Source organism: Heptranchias perlo, chromosome 36, assembly GCF_035084215.1.
Source record: "Heptranchias perlo isolate sHepPer1 chromosome 36, sHepPer1.hap1, whole genome shotgun sequence".
In the NCBI taxonomy this organism is placed as follows: domain Eukaryota; kingdom Metazoa; phylum Chordata; class Chondrichthyes; order Hexanchiformes; family Hexanchidae; genus Heptranchias; species Heptranchias perlo.
This window is the reverse complement of record NC_090360.1, coordinates 2,428,773-2,453,461: the sequence shown is the minus strand read 5'-3', so window position 1 is coordinate 2,453,461 and position 24,689 is coordinate 2,428,773. Positions and strand designations below refer to the sequence as shown.

General features: G+C 45.3%; 1 protein-coding gene across 1 annotated transcript; it reads right to left on the bottom strand.

Annotated features, from left to right (window-relative positions):
- Window positions 1-96: 96 nt before the first annotated feature.
- LOC137303910 (protein NDNF-like) lies at window positions 97-24,412 on the bottom strand. The gene is made up of 6 exons (XM_067972323.1): window positions 24,191-24,412; window positions 17,433-17,521; window positions 11,219-11,402; window positions 8,995-9,200; window positions 3,744-3,880; window positions 97-1,460 (listed from the first exon to the last, which is right to left on the bottom strand). Exons 1-6 carry the CDS (start codon window positions 24,410-24,412, stop codon window positions 97-99), a joined length of 2,202 nt encoding a protein of 733 aa, XP_067828424.1.
- Between the last annotated feature and the right edge of the window lie 277 nt (window positions 24,413-24,689).

Here is a 24,689-nt window from a genome sequence, read left to right as displayed (position 1 = left end):
GTTTGAATGCAGATTTCCCAAGTATCTCAAATACACTTTTTAAAAAGTCATCGAGTCCCTGGCTTCCAAACCAGACTTTTTTGACATTGGGTGAAGTTAGCATGCCTTCCTTGTTTTTACCACCTTACTTTGGTATTTGACAGAATGGCCTCTGTGCCCAATCACATAAACATCAAACAAATACGTTGTCCCTGCCCTCAGCCCTCTGACCTTCTCCACTGTCACTGCACGAAGCCTCTTCAAGTTGTGAAAATACTTGCAGTGCACTTTCTCAGATACTTTCCGTCTCTCTGGCCCGAAGCACCTGTTTGGTTTCTTTATTTCTTTCTCCACCTGTTCTTCCTCGATCTCTCTCTTGTAGAGACAGTACTTGTTCTCTTCCCGTGTTCCCAGCCAAGCAATAGTTACTGAGTTGCAGGTCCTCAGTTTGTCAAAGGTTTTCAATTTGAGGTTGTCCGGGAGACGAGGGAAGAGAGGTTTGTTGGGACTTGTGGACACCAAGATTTTCACAGAAGCTTCTGAGGGCCCTGTGGATTTAATCCCAACTATATACCTCGCCCTGGTCTTTCCTTTGAGCTGAACATGCTTCAGATTTTCTACATTTTCTGATGCAACCAGCTTGCCATTTCTCTCGATCTGAATGTGCATTTCTCCACAAGAGTAGAATGTGAATTGTACCTTTCTGTGCCAAGTGCCAGGCCTGAAGCTGTAGAATTTCTGACCGTCTTTCCCGACATCAACCTGGATCATAATTCCTTCCTTCAGCTCAAGAATGTTGGGATCTGGCCTCTGCAAAGTTTTTGCAAAGGTCCCTGTGAATGCAGAGCTAGTGTTGGTGAGAACATTCACAGCAAACACATCAAAGTAGTACTGGGTGTTGGGCTGCAATTCCGACACTGCGTAAACACTTTTGTTGCCGATGCAGAACTGCATGACACCGGACTCTGGTTCCTTGGAGAATGGGCTGCTGAGAACATTGGAAGGGAGCAGTAGGTCTTCCATTCCAGCGAGATGGATTAGCTGGTCTTTCGAGTAGATGGACACAACTGGCAGATCTGGCCAAAGGTCATCGGGAAGCTCCGACTGAGTCTCGGCAGCGCACAGACTTTTGTAGTTGTGTTTCTGGTTGACCAGGAGGCAATATTGAATGTTCCCCTCATACCGTAAAACTGACGGGCTGGGTTTCCAGGCCAGGGTCACCGTTGTCTGCCCTACAGAAGTGACATCTACACGTGGGTCAAAGGGTAGCTCTGGGTAAGGAGGCTCCATCTCTGGGTGTGTTGTCAGGTAGACCCTGATCTGGGTGTCCCCCTCGGTTGAAATGAGCTCCAACCTATAGAAGGCAGAATGCGACAAAACTCTCACGTAAGTCTCCACTGCGATTCCCTTGTAGGTAAAAAGTTCTCTCGTAGCGCCTGGGTTCCGCTGAAGTTTCTGCAACTTCCCAGGTCGGTGAGCACCTGAAATTCAGAGAACTTCGGTCAGACTCTTAAACATGTCTTGTGAACAAATGGATGTTCTGACCTGTGCCGGTGGTTACACTGTACGTGCCGTGTGAAAGTTAGTGAGCATCTCCAGTCAGTAACCTTTAACCTGGAAAAAGAAAGACTTGCACTTGTAGGGGACATTGAGTCACTCGAACTCCCCAAACCGTAGGTCAGGAGGTGATGCACAAAAGAGGCACCTTAAATATAAACATTTCATTCCATCATATTTAAGCCTTTGCCTTGATGCATAAAATTTACCAGAAATATTTTTTAATAAAAGGCTGGATGATGTTTATGGTATAATTTGAACCTCTCAATAAATTGCTGCGTTATAACATACACCTTCCTATTCATTCTTTTTATGAAGAAACACTTGTGCCTTTTATGACCTCAGGACGTCCCAAAGCATTTTACAGCCAATTAAGTCCTTTTATTCACTGTTGTAATGTAGGAAATGCAGCAGCGAATTTGCTCGCAGCAAGCTCCCACAAACAGCAATGTGATAATGACCAGATAATCTTCTCATCAGTGATCTTCTCATCCAAAAGATGGCACTTCTGACAGTGTAGCATTCCTTCAGTACTGCACTGAGGTCTCAAACTACATTTTATGCTCAGGTGTCTGGAGTGGGACTTGAACTCATGATCTTCTGACTCAGGTGACACTGAGCCAAGGGTGACATGGTGCACATATCTAGGGATGTGACTGTCAGTACCATCAAAATGTTCCATAACTCCAAGGAAATAATTCGGCCCTGGTTGATTGATTGTCAATTAGAACCCCCTAAGCGCTATTTTAATCACATAATAAATTCAGCTATTATTACTATACATCTAACAGGCCACTGGTTACAAGTAACTTTTCAACTAATTAGTATGGTGAATTTGCTCACTTATGCTAATCATAGGCTGTACTAATCACTACCAGTAAATAATACGTACGGTTCGTATTATATGAATGATTTCACAAGGGCGTTGGATCTCTACTTAAAAAGGAAAGGTTTACAGGGCTATTTTGGTAACGATACTGTGACCTTTTTCTAGGTAGACGGCTGATAGGTACCTAAAACTCGCTTGATTCTGTTCTGTGGCAGCACAGTCCTTGAAATTATGCTGTGAGATACTAGCAAAACATTTCATGCAATTTGTGTGAAATTCAACACTGCTATTTTAACGGAGGCATTATGCCAGTAAACGTTTGTCTGTGAGTACTTCAGCGTAAATTCAAGGCCACCATCAATTCCTGCCTCCACGCTGCTTCCATCCTGTCAGAAGAGTGGACTCTCTGTGCTACTCCATTGTCCAAGCAGAGGATTGTCCTGCAAAGCCAGGAAGAGCCCTCTGCCCCTGTTCGCTTCCCTCCTCTTGAAGCTGGGTTGTCTGAACCATTAGGCCATCCACTGACAGCGACTTACATGAACGTCTGAGTGCTTCACAAAGGTGAAGATGATGCCAGGCTGGAGATGGGGGGGATGTTACCAACGTTGCAACAGGGACCACACTTCAAAAGTGCTTAATTGGCTGTAAAGCGCTTTGGGACATCCTGAGGTCGTGAAAGGCGCTGTATAAAATGCAAGTCTTTCTTTCTTTAAGCGCACAGTCAAGGGATGGGCTCTTTTAGGAGGCTTTTTTAAAGAGGGAAGGGGAGCGAGGTGAAGAAATTTAGAGGGAGAGTTTCCAAGAATAGGGTGAACAAAGGAGTGAAAGGAACAAGAAAGTTACGATCGTCTGGTTTGGAGGAGCAGCCTGTAACATATACTTGGTAGAATTCACGTGGGTAGGTGGGGGGAGACTGTGGAGAGATCTAAAGATGAGGATCTTGAAACTGATGTGCTAGTGGACGTGGAGCCAATGGAGCATAGCAAGGCAATGGGTTTCAACCCAATTCAATTTTCCGATTGAGAGAATCCAAGTTCAGTTTCTCCTTGAGGCTGCAACACAAAGCAAGATGTCCTTGACATTTAAAAAAAGCAAATCCTCCCTTGGGTGTGGAACCCTTCATCAGATCCATAGAGGCGATATGTGATTGATGATGAGCTTTAAACCAATCCTACAATCCCTTTACACCAGTTCCAGCAACATTTCTATGACTCCCTCTCATCTTTTCAGTTTCCTTAAATCTGTCTCACATTTTGTATTTGCTTCTTTCATATTTTGGCCTTTGTTTTCATTATTTTGAGAAGAAAGCCCCCCCCCCCCGCCCCCGTCCCAATACCATGGACCTGGCTGGTGGATTGTGTCCAGTGACGAGTCTCACTGCGATTCTTACTGTGTGATTTCCAAGTGAGGTGCTCGGGCATCTCCTGAACAGCCAGCCGCCACTCCAGGGGTGCGTCGCAGGGAGTCACTGTGATGGAAAATGGAGTCTTGTCCTCCTTCACCAGGAAGTAGCGGCTGTGGAGAGAGGGGATAGAATGAGACAACGAATCACATCAAAAATTAGAAATGGCAGTGGGACCCACAGGAAGTTGTACAAATTCCCCTCTGTTCTTGATTACCAGTCTATGACGTTTAGTATGTGACGTGAGGCTGGGTCCGTGTGTCCTTTAGATTGTGTCCCACCTGGGGGTGGGGGTGTTTGTGCGTGTCCATGATTTAGATCACGCATTTTGCCCTTAAAACATTTACATTACATTTTACATTAGATTTAGATTGAGCTATATTTGTGTCCCTGTAGCTTCCAAGTTATTTCAGTATTGAATCTATCCCAAGCGAGGCCATATTTGGAATATTGTGCGTGGTTTTGAGTACCTGATATTCAAAAGGACATTGATGCATTGGAAGACGTCAGAGAAGAGGGATCGGTCAGGGACTTGGGACTCAAAGTTCTGAGGAGAAACTCTCAGAACTGATCTAGCGTCCACGGGGAAAATTGCGAGGGGGGATATTATTCGGGTTATTAAAATGCTGAGAGGCACAGATAACGCAAATGGGAATTCTCTGATCTCAGTGCCAAAACTCCCAATGCGCACTCCCAAAGCAAAGTACAATTTAGCCTGAAATCTTATTCAGAACTATTCATTTTGTTTTAGTTACATCGAAACTACACAGAAACCGGCTACTTGGCCCAACTGGTCTATGCCGGAAATAAAAACAGAAAATGCTGGAGAAGCTCAACAAGTCAGGCAGCATCTTTGACCTGAAACGTTAACTCTGTTTCTTTCTCCACAGATGCTGCCTCACTCGCTGAGCTTCTCCAGCATTTTCTGTTTTTATTTCAGATTTCCAGCATCCACAGTATTTTGCTTTTGATTTACGGGTCTGTGCCAGCATTTATGCTCCACACGAGCCTCCTCCCTCCCTACTTCATCTCACCCTATCAGCATATCCTTCTATTCCTTTCTCCCTCATGTGTTTATCTAGCTTCCCCTCAAATGTATCTATGCTTTTTCTCTCAACTACTCCTTGTGATAGCGAGTTCCACATTCTCACCACTCTCTGGGTAAAGAAGTTTCTCCTGAATTCCCTATTGGATTTATTAGCGACTATTTTAAATTTATGACCTCTAGTTCTGGTCTTCCCCACAAGACGAAACATCTTCTCTATTCTACCCTATTAAACCCTTTCATAATCTTAAAGACCTCTATCAGGTCACCCCTCAGCCTTCTCTTTTGTGGAGAAAAGAGCCCCAGCATTTTCAGCCTTGATCAGTTCCTGATAAGTATATCCCAACAGTTCTGTTATCAACCTTGTGAATCTTTTTTGCACCCTCTCCGATGCCTCTATATCCTTTCTATAATATCGAGACCAGAACTGTTCACAGTGATGGAGTGATTAGTAAAAAAGGACTAAGAATTCAGGTTACAAGAAAAATCAGGGCTGCAATTGGTTGACTTCAGTAGCGCGGAATAGGCTCATGGCGAATTGGCCGCCCGATTTACCACCAACCGATTGACCCCGCCCCCCAACCCGCATTGACCCCGCCCCCCAACCCGGATTGACCCAGCCCCAATTGACCCCGCCCCCCCAGCCCCGATTGACCCCGCCCCCCAGCCCCGATTGACCCCCCCCCAGCCCCGATTGACCCCCCCAGCCCGATTGACCCTGTCCCCCCAGCCCCGATTGACCCCGCACCCCCCCAGCCCCGCCCCACCTCGATTGACTCTCCCATGTGTAAAATGGCAGCTGATTCACTGTGAGCTCATTTTACGGTACTGGTGACGACCAATGTAAACCCCATTGTTGGACATTGTGGTCACACAGGGACTTGGGAATGCAGCATGTCGGATATGTGCTTTAGATGAAGTTTTTCATTGATAGTCAGTAACATATTTTCTGTGCATTGTATCTTGCTCAGTTTTTAACAGAGGTAGTTACTGCAGTTATACAGGGCCTTGGTGAGACCACATCTGGAGTATTGTGTGCAGTTTTGGTCTCCTTATCTGAGGAAGGATGTCCTTGCCATGGAGGGAGTGCAACAAAGGTTTACCAGACTGATTCCTGGGATGGCAGGACTGACGTATGAGGAGAGATTGGGTCGACTAGGCCTATATTCACTAGAGTTTAGAAGAATGAGAGGTGATCTCATCGAAACATATAAAATTCTAACAGGACTAGACAGACTAGATGCAGGGAAGATGTTCCTGATGGCTGGGGAGTCCAGAACCAGGGGTCACAGTCTCAGGATACGGGGTATTCCATTTAGAACCGAGAACAGGAGAAATTTCTTCACTCAGAGGGTGGTGAACCTGTGGAATTCTCCATCACGGAAGGCAGTGGAGGCCAAGTCATTAAATGTATTCAAGAAGGAGATAGATATATTTCTTAATGCTAAAGGGATCAAGGGATATGGGGAAAAAGTGGGAACAGGGTACTGAGTTAGACGATCAGCCATGATCATTTTGAATGACAGAGCAGGCCCGAAGGGCCGAATGGCCTACTCTTGCTCCTATTTTCAATGTTTCTATGATTCTATGTAATGGGCTTCTGTATGTAAAGCTTGTAGTGCATTTTAAACTTCTTTTGAGGGTGTGAATCTTTAAGCTGATGAAGCCAAGGGATTGCTGGGCAGCTGAATTTAACATCTCTCCACTGTTTGCCGTTAGTGCGAGCACCAATTGCTCCAAGTCCTGAAAGGTTCATTCTTAACGGATGAGCACTCGTAATATTCATCTGTTTCTTAAACGATTTCAAAGTTTTCACCTCTGTGAGCCTATCAGGAAGTCCCTTCAACATCTTCATCACTCCTTCCTTGTCCAATGCAGGCTACAACTTTCTTTATTCTGTCCTCATTGTGACCTCAGGAGAACATTGCACCATTGTGGCATCTCCATTTTCTACACCGCCCAACCCTCTGTCATCTTGAGATCCCAACTTGTGCCTTGAGCTCACACCAACCAGGAGTTGGGTTAAAATTGGCCAAATTATTGTCCCTTGCACTGTGATCCTATCATTGTGGGCTGGGATCAACTCCAGATGCCAAGGGTTAAATCACGTTGTGCTAACTCACTGCACCACCCAGCGCTCTCGATTTGTGATGATCTACAAGACTATTTTAAGATTTAAGATAATTGGCAAAAAAGCCAGAGAGATGAGGAGAAATTGTTTCACGCAGCGAGTTGTTCTGATCTGGAATGCGCTGCCTGAAAGGGCGGTGGAAATGGATTGAATAGTAACTTTCAAAAGGGAATTGGGTAAATACTTAAAAAGAAAAAAAATTGCAAGGCTAAGAGGAAAGGGCAGGGGAGTGGGATTAATTGGATTGCTCTTTCAGAGAGTCGGCACAGGTACGATGGGTCGAATGGCCCCCTCCTGTGCTGTATGATTCTATGATTCTATTTTCTTTTGCAATGATGCCTGTGGATCACAGGTCTCTCCCTCTGGTTATACAGTCTCTTTACTTTAATCCGTTTGGCAGTCAGGCCAATGCCTTTACATAACGTGAGAACCTGACTTTCATCAGGTTTTGTAAATCAGATCACACCCTGCCGACTAAATGAATTGATCCAACATCAGTCTGCAAGGCAGATGGTGAAAGAGATTCATTGGATGAAATAACAGCAAGGACAAGATTTTTAAAGAGCTGCCCTTCTCCTGGCAGCATTTTAAGAGATGAAACTTTTGAATATCTAATCATAGTGTGCCTGTACCCACCTGTTGACTGCCACTATCACCTGGTCATTGAGTTACGGGCTGATGCAGAACAATGTTCCAAACATCGGCGACAGTAATTCAAGCAGGGACGTTTCACAGCAATGTACAGGGGACCACAGAAATACATCCAAGTAAAATCATACACATGAATAAAACAAACTGGGAGAAAAATTACACTCATAGAAAAAACAAACTGCACATCCATTTAAACAAAATCTATATATTTATGTTTTGATGTTTAAGAGTGCTGTGAGCACAACTTAAAAGGTTTAGGAGAAACCAAGTTAATGGCATCTAACTTCAGCACTGCACTGGAGCGTCCTCCAACCATGCAGCACTCCCTCAGCACTGCACTGGAGCATCTTCCAACCATGCAGCTCTCCCTCAGCACTGCACTGGAGCATCCTCCAACCATGCAGCACTCCCTCAGCACTGCACTGGAGCGACCTCCAACCATGCAGCACTCCCTCAGCACTGCACTGCACTGGAGCGACCTCCAACCATGCAGCACTCCCTCAGCACTGCACTGGAGCGACCTCCAACCATGCAGCACTACCTCAGCACTGCACTGGAGCGACCTCCAACCATGCAGCACTCCCTCAGCACTGCACTGGAGCGACCTCCAACCATGCAGCACTCCCTCAGCACTGCACTGGAGCGACCTCCAACCATGCAGCACTCCCTCAGCACTGCACTGGAGCGACCTCCAACCACGCAGCTCTCCCTCAGCACTGCACTGGAGCGACCTCCAACCATGCAGCTCTCCCTCAACCTTGGTCAGAGTACTCAAGTTGTAGCCTGTGGGTTACACACAGCCCTGTAAACCCTTTAATCTTTCTTGTGCTTATGTTTTATTTGCTGGTTTGTCTTGTTTGAACTTCATGGGGCTGGAGGTTTGGAAAGAGTTGATCTTTGATAAATCCTAACTCAGAATCAAGATGTGTGACTATCAATAACTGAAGATATATACTGAGACTCGATAGAATGCACCTCTGTGGCTCACAGACAAATGGTTTAAACACTCCAGCCTCGATTAGTGCAGACAAAACAAAGAAGAAAATATCACTCAAAATCATGTAAAGAGGAAAAATTACACTCAAAACTCAAACACTTGAATGTTGCAAACAATTTGGGAATATTTAGTCCTGAGCTTAAATCAGCTGCCTGGGATCGGAAAGATTAGCATCTCCTACTGGAATCTGATGGGAATCCTAGTGAGACCTGCATTTATACAGCATCTCATCACAAAGCAGCTCACATGCCATGAATTACCTGTTAAATAAGTAAACACCCTAAGCGTTTTGACTGATAGGTGAAAGGTCTTTACTGGATGGCAAATAAAACACCCCTCATCCATTTAGAGTTTTCTGCTGCCACAGTTTTCGGGTGAGAGGTGTCAGCGGACCTGGGCTTACCTCTGTGGCAGGTCTCTGAAGAGGAAGACGGTTATTTCCCTGCCGTCTGGAAGGAGTGGGGAATAGTCGTACGGAGCTTCGCCTGCGCCTCCCTCCCATCTTAGCTGCTGGACGAAGGCTGGACTTTGAGCCTGGCACAGGAGGATGGGCGTAAGGTAAAGGAGGAGGGAGCAGCATATCCCGCACACTGACATCTCCACCAGCAGCTGTGGGAGAAAGTGCAGGGCAATCTCAGAGAACAGCAGCATCTTATACCTACTTCCGTATTCGTTAAATAAAAACAAAGAACGTGCATTTATAAAGCACCCTTCAGGACGTCCCGAAGCATTTTACAGCCAATGAAGTACTTCTGAAGTGTGGTCACTGTTGAAATAACATTTTGTCCCCAACGAACAACTGCTGCCTATTTAAGTAGAGATGGGGGTTAAGCCCGTTTAGTCCCCTAGTCCCATTTGGTCTTCCAAGCAGAATTCTGTCAAGTGTTTTGCTGTCGTGTTCAGAGTATGCACAGCAAGACTCCAGAAATGTGCCATGTTGACCTATTAGGAACATAGGAGAGCCCAAGGGGTCCATCTAGATTGCCTTCTACCATTGTGGTAGTCGCACATTGTACGACGATAATGGGGTTGTTGACTAATCATAGCAATCAATCTCTATCAGACCCAGACATGAGGTGAGGAAAACCCCCAGTGGTGGAGAGCTTTGGGAACCAGAGGTCCAAAGTCACCCTTTTTCCTCGAAAGCATTATTACACTTACCACATGTCAATATTAATTACATTTGTCTTGACATTAATTTATGCTGAATAATCTACATAATTGCATAACATAATTATTAATCCCAATATTGTGGTTAATGTGGATGAACTCGTGTTTCAATAACTGCCTGGAAAAGTCATCTGGTAGAATAAGCTCTCCCAGAGGTGAGATGAGGAGAAACTTTTTTACACTGTGAGTTGTGATGATCTGGAATGCGCTGCCTGAAAGGGCGGTGGAAGCAGATTCAATAGTAACTTTCAAAAGGGAATTGGATAAATACTTGAAGGGGAAAAATTTTCGGGGCTATGGGGAAAGAGCAGTGGTGTGGGACTAATTGGATAGCTCGTTCAAAGAGCCGGCACAGGCACGATGGGCCGAATGGCCTCCTCCTGTGCTTTCTATTCATAGAATCATAAACCAAAGAGCTTATTCCATTCAAGAAAATAAAGGTGCAATCACTGATAACGACCGTCCGCTGTCACAGGGTCTGAAAACTCCATCGAACATGCAGCAAGTCAAAGAATTTCACCTAATCGGCAATCAATCTTAGCCGGGTAATTCCTGTCAGCGATGAAAACACAACGCCAAGGAACCATTCCCGGGCACTCAGGAAACTCCAGACTTCCCCTAGGGCCAGACCGCCCTGGTCACTGACCGGGTTCATGGTGAGTATCTTAACGCTGAGGTACCAGGTTATTCACTGCCGTGTATCAATTACAGGTGCCACAGTGCATCAAACCTTTGCCAGTTACCAAAGTGGGGAGTCTGTGTACAAAGTTAAAGATCCCATTCACACTGGTAAAGAATTCCAGTGCATCAACTGTCTTTACAATACATGGGGCCGGAAAGCTTTATTTGACAATTAAGCCCAGACAATTTGGCAAATCGTACTTCAATGTTGAGGGACTATGTCATCCGTGTGCAGCAGAAGTTGAGCGAATCCCCTTGTGATTGTCTCAATCTCCCACCATAGCCACAGCAGATCAGCCTGTCTACCGCAGTTTTCACCGTTTCTCAAGGAGGTTACAGGGGGGGAAAGATCGGGGGAACCTCCAGGAAAATACGTTTTAGAAAGAGCGGTCTGGGATTTTGCTACAGAGAAATCTTTGCCCAGCATTCATTCACAAAGTGCTCCTGGTTGGCAGAGTACAAACCAAGGTAAGCAGTGCCTGACCATCACCGCAGCACAGAATCAGCACCGGTGCATGGAGCTTTGTTCAGGAAGTAATGCTGGAAACCATTCTAAAAAAAAACACACACAGGGATTCATTTGAAAAGAAAGAGAATGGTGAAACAGGACATCTGGAATGTTTGTCAAAGGCTGGGGGACAGAACCAACATGGAAATATCAGCACAAACTATTGTTCTAGTGAAGGAGTAGGAGATGGAATTAATTAATGTTGCAAAGTTACTGAAACATTTTACATTGGGGACTATCTGCACCAAAACAATTCTATTTGCTTTACCTCTGCAAAGTGCTTGGGTCCAAAGGAGTCTTGTTTTCTCAGGAAATCCACTACGCAGTGTTCAGATCTCTCAAATTCTTTCAGAGCGGTTTTGTTCACCCAATTTACCACAAAACAGAAAGCAGAGGCTGTGGTTTCTAAATCGAAGCGTTTTGCTGTTGATAGAGTCCAGTGTCCATCCCGGCTGTAAGAGTGATTAACAAACATACAGCCCTAATCCTACCGGGGCTGTGAGATTTACTGAGCATGCCACTGATGTGTCTTAAAGATTCCCTCTGAAGCAGATAGGGTCCAATTCACATCTATCCAATTAAACACTGCTTTGCTCTGACATCACAGCAGCTGGCAGCCAGGGGACATCCCATCTGTTCGAGGATGCTCAATATTACCAGCCAATTCCCAGTGGAGAACAGCACAAGGACCAGGAATTTTATGAATGCTAAACAGTTTGGTGTGTGGACTGATTTAATTAGGTTAAGGGCCAAGGGAGGAGAAGGGTTTTTTTTTAGTTTAAATTGAAGTGGACAGAAAATTCTGATTACAACAGCAGGCATATAAAAACCACAATCTGAAGTTTCTGTTTCTTGTACAATATCCTTTTATTTCATTGTAAAATTTATTTGCAAAAATGCCAGAGACTTTTCAGGGCAAATATTTTGATGGCCATTTGTTTCTGAATATCCAGAAATTCATTTGAGGTCTTGCAAAGGACTTTGCTCCCGAAATGCTTCTTTCTTACTTATTTTAATTCTCTTAAAACCTGTCACCTGCACCGAGCTTTGTTAACATTCTTGCAAAGTCTTGAATTCAAGTTTTGAAGGTTCTGGGTTTGAGACCCACTCCAGGACTTGAGCCCATAATCTAGGCTGACACTCCAGTGCAGTACTAAGGGAGTGCTGCATTGTCAGAGGTGCTGTCCTTTGAATGACATGTTAAACCCAGGCCCCTTCTGCCAATTTTGGTACTTCAGGTAAATGTTGAAGATCCAATGTGACTATTCTAAGAAGAACAAGGAATTCTCCTGGCGTCCTGGCTAACGTTTTGTTCAAAACCAACAATGCCAATAAACAGATCAACTGGACATTCATCTCATTGCTGTTTGTGGGATCTTGCTGTGTGGAAATTGGCTGCTTTATTTGCCAACACAGCAACAATCACTGGGCTTCAGAGGAATTTATTGTGTGTGAAGCAACCTGAGATGTTTCTGATAAACATGATTAGCCCCAAGATAATTGCAAAGCATTCTTTTTTCTTGAGTCTGTACTGAGGGATGACAGACATCAGCCAGCCCAGCACTCGAAACCTCTGATGCCCTGCAGTGTATTTTCCAATCAGCAAAGTTTGCGCGTGAATGCTCAACTCTTATTTTTAGGCGGGTGTCTATTTTAAATGGATTGATATTTGCCTAAAAATAACACACTGAGGACTGTAGTACGAGCAAATTAAGCTCTCACACCTGAACTTGGTTCACCATAATCAGAAAAACTTATTTCTGAGAAGTTCTTATCTGTTGTGTACACCCTGCGGGTTTTTGGTGGGACTTGCAAACTCGTGTACTTTTGGCTACTAAATCCAATATTTTTCTCCTTTTTAAGTCCCTTACTGCTAATTTCCTACAGGAAAGGCAGAGAGTGCAGTCCTGTCACTGCTAATGAATGGAATGCAAACTTTCTCTCGTAGTGGGGCTGAAAATGTAAACAGGAAACCAAGCTTTCATCTGGGATGAAACTGACCCTGACAGTTATTCCTCCCCCTTGAATAGAAACATGCCATTTATTATCTTGCCCAAGAGCTGCTGATTCTGACTCAATTAGGCTGCATGAGCTTAAATGTCAGTCAAAACAAGTTGTGATGCTCTGGTTGCGAAGCCAACGTTCAGCCATTGTAGCTGCTGGGCACATTTAGTTATTTACTCATTCTGCCTCATTTCATACTGCCCTTCCCAAAATGTCCCCAACTGGTCACTCATCTCCATGCAGATCGAGAAGGCCCACCATCACCTTCTCAAGGGCAACTGGGAATGGGCAAAAAAAGCCAGCCTTGCTCATGATAACCATATCCCCAGAATGATTTTTTTTTAGAAAGATTCCTTCAGCTTGGGATCTTGTGTGCAAAATGGCTGCCGTATTTGCCTACTTAACAGTGTCACTGCACTACATGGTAATTTATTGTATGTGAATCTCTTTGAGATGTTTCTGAGATCAATGCGGTTCTATAGAAACACAAGTCCCTCTTTTGTTACACCAGCTTTGCTTCACCAACGTATGCTGGAGACTTTTGGAGTCTGTACAAGAGGTTCTTGGGGTGCTAAGTATGTTGCGTGAAACCATTTCAACTGTGTTAAACCGTCTGCTCCACTTTGAGTTGTCCATCTGGCTCAGCGGCCATCACACTTATCTCTGAGTCAGGAAGTTCTGGGTTCAAGCATCACTCCAAGATCTAAGCACATTATCTAAGCTGGCACTCCAGTGTAGCAGTGATTGCTGCATTGTTGGAGGTACCATGCTTCAGATGAGATATTGGATCAAGGTTCTATTCCAGTGGATGTTAAAGATCCCATGGCACTATTTGAAGAAGAACACGGAGTTGCCCAGTGTCCTGGCAAATATTCCTGCCCCAACCAACACTACCAAGAACAGATTAACTAATCATTCATCTCATTGTCGGTGGGATCTATTTGTGTACAAAATGGCTGCCACGTTTGCTTACAGTTGTTTCGTTGAATGTGAAGGCCTTTGAGATGTTGCTAAGATGTTATAAAAATGCAAGTTCTTTCTTTCATAGTTGATTGCATTCCCTTCTATTATACTAACAAATGGAAAGGCTAAGCATCTACAACGTCCTGTTTACTCTTCAAAGTTAAAAGCTCTAAAATTGTTTGTTGGTTTATTTGTTTAGAAACTAATCTTCTGCAGACTCTTCACAGCAAGGTCTTGATAATCATTAAATGACCAGTGGAGTTGGTGAGAAGTTGAAGAAACTCATCTGAGGAACACAGGCCCAGGACAACGAAACTTTAAAGCAGCAAAATTAATCAGAAGAGAAGAAATGGCCTAATTTATCCAGCCTCAATCTGGATTCACTCCAGTTTTATTCTGTCATTTATTTTAGTCATGCGTGACATCAAAACGTGGGTTCGAGAGACATGGAACGTTCTGACTATGACACTGAATTTGTTGCAAGTATTTTACTAAAAACAAAGAGGATATGATTAACGAGCGACCTTGGGCTGGAACCAGCATCAAACCGATCGATATGGGACATATTGTTTAATATTTTGCCATGATGCAGCTGATTCTGTACAACAGAGATTAGTGGATCAGCTTACCACCTCTAGACATACCTCAACTTGAAAGCCCAACTGTATAAGAGGTCAGGGACACCAAGATTCCCCTCCACAGAATATGGAACTCTGAATTCTCCGTGAATGACCTCCCTACAGTTTGCCTGTCACCCGGTCAGTAACTTTGTTTACATTGCTTGGCTCCTGCCTGGCGGGAAATCTAATCGCTCTGCCAGAGACTAACACCTCTCTCCAAACACTTGAATTAAGTAAAGAGCCGACTGTCCAGATGCCTGAGGAATTTGTAAAGCAGGTTTGACACTGGGCTGGATTTACATTCCATGCAATGGAACAGTTCGAGTGTGTACAGAGTGTTGTGTAATGGAACAGTACGAGTGTGTACAGACTTGTATAATGGAACAATACGAGTGTGTACAGACTTGTGTAATGGAACAGTACGAGTGTGTACAGACTTGTGTAATGGAACAGTACGAGTGTGTACAGACTTGTGTAATGGAACAGTACGAGTGTGTACAGACTTGTGTAATGGAACAGTACGAGTGTGTACAGAGTGTTGTGTAATGGAACAGTACGAGTGTGTACAGACTTGTGTAATGGAACAGTACGAGTGTGTACAGAGTGTTGTGTAATGGAACAGTACGAGTGTGTACAGAGTGTTGTGTAATGGAACAGTACGAGTGTGCACAGAGTGTTGTGTAATGGAACAGTACGAGTGTGTACAGAGTGTTGTGTAATGGAACAGTACGAGTGTGCACAGACTTGTGTAATGGAACAGTACGAGTGTGTACAGAGTGTTGTGTAATGGAACAGTACGAGTGTGCACAGACTTGTGTAATGGAACAGTACGAGTGTGTACAGAGTGTTGTGTAATGGAACAGTACGAGTGTGTAGAGTGTTGTGTAATGGAACAGTACGAGTGTGTACAGAGTGTTGTGTAATGGAACAGTACGAGTGTGTACAGAGTGTTGTGTAATGGAACAGTACGAGTGTGCACAGACTTGTGTAATGGAATGATTTGTTGGTGTACTGATACTGATATCTTCTCTGCCACTGGCAATTTTTTATGTGCGTCTCAAACAGCAAATCTTGCTGCACACAGGAGGCACAAAAAAGTTACCGGATCTGCTGCAGTTTCAGCCTCCACCCGATCACTCGTGTTCATCGTTATATTGGCCACAACTACACTCTCGTCCCACATTCACTTTGTGTCCAAACCTCAGAAAAGCTCATAACATTATAATATGATACTGCAGACCCATCGATAATGGGACTCACCTACTGCAAAATCCACTGGAAACAAATCATTGAGCTGTGACTGAATGTCACAGAATGACATCCCAGTGATATCGACAGTCTGATCATTGAATCTTCTCAACCCATAAGTAGCAGTGAGTGTGTCTTGAACGACTGCTCCCAGTTGTCAAGTGTTTAATTTCTACCTGTGTACTGACCGATTCTTCCAATTACTCGGTTTACGTCCCTGTTGCTCAGCTCAACTATAGCAATCAGTCAGTCTCTGGATCACGGTCCTTTTCTCAAATTATGCAAAAAAGAGAGCCTGAAAAATCCAGATATTTGCAAAGCTGAAGTCTAATCCTCTTTAGTATAGGCTGCTGATTAAACCACATCCATCACCAGGAGTACAGACTCTCCTCCACTGTACCATGCAAAATACAGAGACAAACCTGGCCTTCGACAGGCAGAGAAACAGTCTCCACTCCCTCATTACATTAGATCTAACACAGAATTACATAGAATTTACAGCACAGAAACAGGCCATTTGGCCCAACACGTCTATTATAAATAATCTGGAAATCTGAAATTAAAACAGAAAATGCTGAAAACACTCAGCGGGTCAGGCAGTATCTGTGGAGAAAGAAACAGAGTTAACGTTTCAGGTCGAAGACCTTTCGTCAGAACTATTGTGCTTCACACGAGCCTCTGCCACCTTTCATCATCTCACTCTATCAGCAGATCCTTCTATTCCTTTCTCCCTCATCTACTTATCTAGCTTCCCCTTAAATGCTATTTGCCTCAATCACTCCGTATGGTAGCAAGTTCCACATTATATGGGACCATCTTATCCATCTTATATATTTACTTTTAAAATATTAACACAAAGAAATAAACAGAAGTACATTCACTCTGTGCTTTATTGCAGATCCCTAAACACTTCACGTAAAGTGAATTACATTTAAGTGCAGTGACCGTTATGAGGCAAACACAGCAGCCATTCTGTACACAAACAGCATTGAGATAAATGACCAAATAATCTGAAATAAAAACGGAAAATGTGAAAACACTCAGCGGGTCAGGAACAATCTGCGGGGAGAGAAACAGAGTTAATGTTTCAGGTCGATGACCTTTCTGCAGAGCTTTCTTTTCCAGCACCTGCAGTACTCTTGTTTTATTGTTACGTTAACCCTACGTTTCTCTCTCCACAGATGCTGTCGGACCTGCTGAGTGTTTCCAGATTTTTCTGATTTTATTTCAGAGTTCCAGCTTCTGCAGTATTTTGCTCTTTAACCAATTAGTTTGGTTTTATTGGCACTAAAGTGTCAGCGTCTCAGTAAATCACCGCTTCATTTGTGCACAATCTTGTTTGGAGAAAATTTCGCACAGCCATTCTCCTCTCATAGAATCATAGAATGATACGGCACAGAAGGAGGCCATTCGGCCCATCGTGCCTGTGCTGGCTCTTTCAAAGAGCTATCCAATTAATCCCACTCCCCTGCCCTTTCCCCAGAGCCCTGCAATTTTATCCCCTTCAAGTATTTATCCAATTTCCCTTTTGAAAGTTATTATTGAATCTGCTTCCACCGCCCTTTCAGGCAGCGCGTTCCAGATCAGAACAACTCGTTGCGTAAAAATTATTTTCCTCATGTCGCCTCTGGCTCTTTTGCCACTTACCTTAAAGTTCTCCTGTGATGTGAACAGCAGTTCCTTAAAGCCAAGAGGCTGCTGTCAAAGTCACAATCTCCGCTCAGCTCCTGACCAAGCTGAAACCCGTACTGAGAATGCGTATCTGTGGCCCGAGGTTTGAGGTGCTGCTGTTCTGCTTCTTTACAGGGACGGCCACGACCAAAACCCACAATGCCTGAACTGGCCCCGCACAGTCTGGAACCTTCTTTCTCCGCTCATCCCTCGCGTGAGGTCAGTCAGTTAGTCAGACCTTAAAAGCTGAAGTAAATTACTTTGAGCCACGGTTGAGGGGAGAGCAGTTTCAACCTTATCTGCTTATTGCTGCAGCTACGCTTGAAATTGCTCCTTTCTGCATTTCATCAAACTGTCAGTGATGCTCACCCTGTCGGCTCCTAATACAGCAGTGATTAAGTGAACAAGATCTCCCCAGGAACAGGCCCCAGTATATTACACAGTCGAGAGGCTGAAAGCCTTGATCCCATTTTCCGGTTGTCCTTCGCTAAAGCTGCTTTCTCTTCGCTGATCAATATAGGAGCCAGAGAAGGCCATTCAGCCCCTCGAGCCTGTTCCGCCATTCAATTAGATCATGACTGATCTGTATCTTAACTCCATCTACCCACTTTGGTTCCATAACCCTTAATACCCTTGCCTAACAAAAATCTATCAATCTCAGTTCTGACATTTTCAATTAACCCCCCAGCCTCAACAGCTTTTTGGGGGAGAGAGTTCCAGATTTCCACTCCCCTTTGTGTGAAGACGAGGTCCACTTGAAATTGGTTCATATTAACTAATTGGTTTTTATTTACGTGACTTAGGCCGTCTCAGAGATCACGTTGAATTGACTTGTTTTCCTACTTCGAAGCCTATCTCACCAGAACCGATCCCAGTCTGTCCGAAGCTTCAAAGTAGAAGAGTTTGAGTCATTAACCAGAGGACACAGATTTAAGGCGATCAGTAAACGAGCCAGAGGCGACATGAGGAAACATTTTTTTTTTTACGCAGCGAGTTGTTATGATCTGGAATGCGCTGCCTGAAAGGGCGGTGGAAGCAGATTCAATAGTAACTTTCAAAAGGGAATTGGATAAATATTTGAAGGAAAAAAATTTCCGGGGTTATGGAGAAAGAGCAGTGGTGTGGGACTAATTGGATAGCTCGTTCAAAGAGCCAGCACAGGCACGATGGGCCAAATGGCCTCCCCCTGTGCTGTACCCACTATGGTGTTATGATAGCTCCAGCCGTGGGTTGATGAGAAAACAGGACAAATGTAGGATGCTGTAATAATTTATTCAATAACCTTCACAGGGCTGAATGAACTAATGATTCAGATCGTGAATCAGGTAAATTGAATGTAAATTTCAGCATCCCCTTCAAAAAAACAATTCTCCAGAAAAAAATACTACAATTTTACAATCCCCAATCCAAATGGAGGACGAGGTCAATGCAGAAACAATTTGTATCCAATCACTATCCGAATTGTTGATGTAAAACCATCCCTGTGGTCACTCCTGAGATAGACAATATTCTCACCTGGAAAGACATTGGCATTACACAATGAACAGAACTGACCAATAACACAGATAATTATACCACCGACAGACACAACTAGTAGAAAAGGCTCCTGGGAGTTCAGAGCAGGGAATTCAACCAATTTACTGGACAGCATTTCTCAAACAACATCACCCAAAACAGATTAGTTGATCATTCACAAGATGGATACAGAGGAGGGAGGCCATTCAGCTTGTGTTGGTTCATCCGTACAGAATAAGGAAAAAATTACATTTCCTGCCAAGGTTTTTGCCCCCAATAACCTGCCCAGAAGACCAAATGTTGCACACTCTTTGTGCGAAGAAGTTCTTTTTGACATTTCCCTTTCACCAGTTTTAGCCAGTGCCTCCTCGCCCTACTGTCCCTTGAAGTCGTGCTCTGGCTTAACCTTATTTATGCCATTTAACGTCTTGTACAGGCCCACAAAGTCTGCTCTCAGTCACCGTTCAAAGCTGAAGAGCTCCCGTTTCTCCAGTCGTGCATCTCATTGTTGGTTGTAGGATTTCGTTGTGTCCAAAAATGTCAGCTGCAATTTCCTACAGTCACTGCACTTCAGAATATTGCAGCATACTTTGAGATATTTCTTAGAGAATTGATAAGCTGCCATATAAATACAAGTCTTTTTCTTACTCACAAACTCAAAAGAACCAAATTGAACAATTGATTAGAATTTTCCAAAATAAATCCAAACAGGTCTACGTCACGCAAAAGGCTTCGTACTTAACTCTAAGCAGATCAACGAAGATGCAAATTACAACACAGTAGTAGGGTGAGCAATTACATCTCGCAAAAGGACCAGGGGGAAGGTGAGGAGAATTTATTTTTACACAGCGATTTGTTATGATCTGGAATTCACTGCCTGAAAGGGCGGTGGAAGCAGATTCAACATTAACTTTCAAAAGGGAATTGAACAAATACTTGAAAAGGAAAAATTTACAGGGCTCTGGGGCAAGAGCAGGGGGGAGTGGGACCAATTGGATAGATCTTTCAAAGAGCCGGCACAGGCTCGATGGGCCGAATGGCCTCCTGTGCTGTATCATTCTATGAAGTAGAGCTTCCAATACTGTCAAGACTGGACTGGAGTGTAGCACTTGAGTCAAAATCCAAACTTGGTGGACCAATAAAAGATTGGTCTTTTTGGGGGGTAATTTTCTATGAGGGGAAATGTCGAGGATTCCTATTTGCGGTTCCATTGATATTATAAAAACACAATTTCCTGCACTGGACACCTCATTAAAGGAATTACACCCAAGTTCATAATATTCCCACAGGCAATTTCAAACCTCAGTCTCTGCTACATCCCAAGTGTAAATTAAAAGCTGGTCAGTGTTTAAAAATAGAAAATCAATTTACTTTCACTTCCACAAGCAATGTCCTTCCAGCACACTGAAACAAGCTTGTTTGTGAATAATTGTGTGTGATTTCATTGCTGATAACATCATTGAGAAAGGTCAAACACACCGGGCTCAATTTTAAAACGGAGCCAGGAAGGAGGTGGGGGGGGGGGTCAATTTGAGTTCAGGAAACCCATTAGTACGGATTTCACGGATGTCCTTATGATTTTGACATTAGGACGTCTTTCATCTTTTTGGTTGGTTTCCCATCCAACTGATCGGCTGATTGACAGGCCGGCCTCAGTCAGACAGGAGACCAGCAGCGAGAAGATGCCTTCAGGTAAGTCTGCACGTAACTCTTTGTTTGCATGGATGGGGGGGTATGGGTGGGGGGGGTATGGGTGGGCATGGGGGTATGGGTGGGCACGGGGGTCGCGAGTCATAGGGGATGGGATCGGGGTCAGTCACAGGGGACAGGATCGAAGCTCATCGCGGGGGTTCGCGATCGATGAGGGGGAGGGTCAGTGTCGGAGGATCGGGGTCGGACAATGGGGGTCAGAGGGGGAGGATCGGGGTCGGGGTTGGATGATTGGGGTCGCGGGATCGGGGGTCGGAGGGGGCGGATTGGGGTCGCGGTCTGCGATCGGGGGGTCCGCGATGTGGGGGGAGTGGGGGGTCGGTGCAGATAGGCTTGTTGGGCCTGGGAGAAGCACTCCTGCTGTTCCGGGCCCACAAGCTGTGTCTTTCTAGGCACCGACCTGCAGTCTCGGGCCTTCTTGCCTCCTTTCACAGGGCGTAAAACAGGGGGCCCGGGAATCTCGGACCACTCCCCGGGGTTGAAATTGGGAATTAGTGAAAAATTGAGGCCTGAAGCCTCCTGGAAAGGTTTTAGGGTCCGACCCGCCTCCCGGGAGCCCCTGTGAAAACCGGAAATTGGTGGGTTGGGGCCGGGTCTGAAATGGTGGCAATTTTCATTGCTCCTCCCCCGGCCCCAATCCACCCGTTTTTTACTTTGAAAATCAAGCCCACTGTGTTCTCCTCACATATAGGCCGTGCTGCTACATAAACTGGCCCCTTTAGACCCAAGAGAAACACCAGCAATCAGCCGCGTATCCTGGGAAAGATGAACCATCAAAGTATGTCCCTATGTTTTATAGACTCATACTGCACAGAAGGAGGCCATTCGGCCCATCGTGTCTGTGCCAGCTCTTTGAAAGAGCTCTCCAATTAGTCCCACTCCCCCTCTCTTTCCCCATAGCCCTTTTTTTCTCCTTTGCAAGTATTTGTCCAATTCATTTTTGAGAGTTACTATTGACTCTGCTTCCACCACCCTTTCAGGCAGAGCATTGCAGATCGTAACAACTTGCCTCGTAAAAAGATTTCTCCTCATCTCCCCCTGGTTCTTTTGCCGATAATCTTAAATCTGTGTCCCCTGGTGACCAACCCTCTTCTAGTGGAAACCGTTTCTCTTTATTTACTAGGGAGGCCAGTAACGGGTAACGAGCCAGGGAAGGCGAGGGATATGGCGGCCCCGCCAAACTTAATGGCAGGGCCTCATTTGGCGAAGGCAAATCCTAAATTGGTTTAAAAGTGAGTTGAGAGATGTTACAAACCTCAGTTTAATTCTGGGGCTAGTTGCTGCAGTGACCCCATCAAATAGACACAACATTTTGGAAAGGAAGACATTTCCGACAAAGGTCCAACTGTTTGAGATGAGAACCCACAGTCCAGTAAATTCAAGAATTGCCAGGTTGAATGAAAAACTAAAATGAACGAATTTAGGGCCGAGAAACAATTCAGAAGTTGTACAAAAACATATTTTGGGCAGGTCTTGGGTTAAACACACATTGGCACCAGGATCCCCTCTGCACCATCAGTCCCTTTGACACCAGGAGCCCACAGGTTTGCTACTTCAACAGTTTACAGAGCTCCTTTGTAGAAGGGAAAAGGGAAACAAAGAATGTCACAGGTGATGTACAATTGTTCCTGAATTTGCCGTTCCAGCTCTACAGTGTTCGAGCATGCTCACTGCAACTCGGGGCCAATCTCTTGTCTACTTGTGGAGATGTGTCTTGTCTCCAAAGGAAGCCCAATCAGATTGGCAACTACCAGAATGGGGCAGGGGGTGGAAATCAGGCTTCTGTTCCCCGTGACCCTGATACCTGCAACACACTGCACCAACTCTACCAAAGGTGTCAGCTGTGCCTTCGTGGTAGCACTCTTGTCTCTGAGTCAGAACATTGTGGGTTCAAGTCCCACTCCAGAGATTTGAGCCCACAATCTCGGCTGACACTCGCGAGGTGCTGTCGGTGAGACATTAAACTGGGGCCCTGTCTGTCCTCTCAGGTGGATGTAAAAGATCTCATGGTACTATTCAACGAAGAGCTGGGGAGTTCTCCCTGGTTTTCTGGCCAACATTTATCCCTCGACCAACACCTAAAAACAGATTATCTGGTTGTTAATTTAATTGCTGTTTGTGGGATCTTGCTGTGCGCAAATTGGCTGCTGCGTTTCCTACATTACAACAGTGACTACACTTCGAAAGTACTTCATTGGCTGTAAAGTGCTTTGGGATGTTCTCGAGTCATGAAAGGCGCTGTAGAAAAGCAAGTCTTTTTTACCATTCTGCTACTCGTTGCTGCTCCAACACATTGCATCGTCACTCTGACCTGGATAATCATTCTGAAGATTGAATGCAGTCCTTTCAGTTTTTATGTTTTTTGCTGTTTCCTCTCACCAGGCACCACTGAATTGCTGAGATTCACACGCTGAGGAGGGAGATTTTGACGTGGCGACAATGTAAACCGGGTGATAGCGAATCGGCAGCCGGTCTAAAATCACTCCCATTTTTATTTCCATTGACTTCAGAAATATTAGCAATTATTTTTATTCTCATCTCAGAAAACCGCAGCTCTGAATTTACAAATTAAACAATAATTAATTAGCACAGATATTTGAGCAGCAGAAATTATTGAGCTCCACTTTTAACCAGCAGAGGGTGCAACAGGACAGATTTGAGCTCCCGCTCCTGTCCTATTGGTCTGTATAAATGTTCATGAACTGCAGGCACTGCATCTCTACAATTTGTGCTTTGTATTCCTGCCTCCTCAGGCACCTTCTGCAAAGACTGGACCGTCGACCTGGGGTTCGAGCTTCTCCCCACACTATTGGTGACACACTGGTGAAGTGAGTGTCGGAGATTCCCTGTGACTGAGTGTGGGTTTGGACGACGAGGAAATTCACAGCCGCAGATCCAATAACCTGCGTCCCCCGGTTGTGTCGAAAGAGGCTCCTTTCCATGGATTGACTGAGGGAGCGGTGCATATTGTGCGGAGAGGTCGGAGTATCGACGGGGACCTGGTGCTGCTTCACAGAGGGGAAATCCAAAGCCGTGAATCTGCCAGTCTTGACGAGCCCTGTATGAGATGCTTCACCTCAGCTCCCCAGAGTGTGGGAAACTTGACTTTTCAGGTGAGCTGACTGTTCTGCACACACTGCCATGCTGCGCACAGATAGGAGAGAGGAGAGCCTGGAACAGGAGAGCAGAACTCAGCCAGGAATTGTAAGCCCCAGAGCGCTGGACAGGATCACCCAGCACACCGATTCCCTGCTCCTGGGAGACGAGGCTGACGATCCTGGAGTGGGGGAGGTGGGAGGGGGGTGGGAGGGGTTTATCTTGAGTTACCTCACCACCAATTTTAGTGTGTTAGCCCCACATTTGCCACCAGGGGTCATGGGGGTCAAGGACCCGGTGCCAGGCCATTTGCTCCGTGTCACCGATTGCCTTGGGGTTGTGACACTTGACCTGTTGAGCGTGTTATTCCCCTCAGGCTAGTCCTGAGCTTCTTTGACAAAGTGTCCACTTACCTCGACTCCATCGCGGCTGGCCAGAGCTGAGTCCTCAGGGAGGGATTTAACCAGTCCCTCGAGACCCAGACGCCCAGAGACCCAGACGCCCAGAGACCCAGACGCCCAGAGACCCAGACGCCCAGAGACCCAGACGCCCAGAGACCACTCCACGGTGCCTATCGATGGAGAAGTGAGGGATGGCACGAGGCTGGGATGAAGTTTGCCCCAATTATAAACCATCTTCGGAGAGCCTTTCCTGTGCCTCTTGCTGTGCGCGAGACGGGTGTGGAGGTCGTCCTTTCGGCTTACGCTGCCGACGTGCTCCTCAGGGTCAGGGCGATCGCACCCAGGTAGCACTTTCTGCCTTCAGACCCTGCAGCGATGCCTGTACGTTGGGGATCCTCCCAGATGGTTTGCTCTGGCGATGAATTTCTTCCGCCAGATGCACGGCCTGAATTATGAGAGGCAGCTTCTGTTTGCCAAGTTTAACGGCTTTCACGCCTCCTTGCAGGAGCTG

Coding starts and splice junctions, on each gene's coding strand:
- LOC137303910 (XM_067972323.1), bottom strand. CDS start 24,412: ATGGTTTATAATTGGGGCAAACTTCATCCCAGCCTCGTGCCATCCCTC. Junction 17,522..24,190: donor CCAGCCGCGATGGAGTCGAG/GTAAGTGGACAC, acceptor TACGGGTTTCAG/CTTGGTCAGGAGCTGAGCGG. Junction 3,881..8,994: donor TTCAGAGACCTGCCACAGAG/GTAAGCCCAGGT, acceptor CTCTCTCCACAG/CCGCTACTTCCTGGTGAAGG.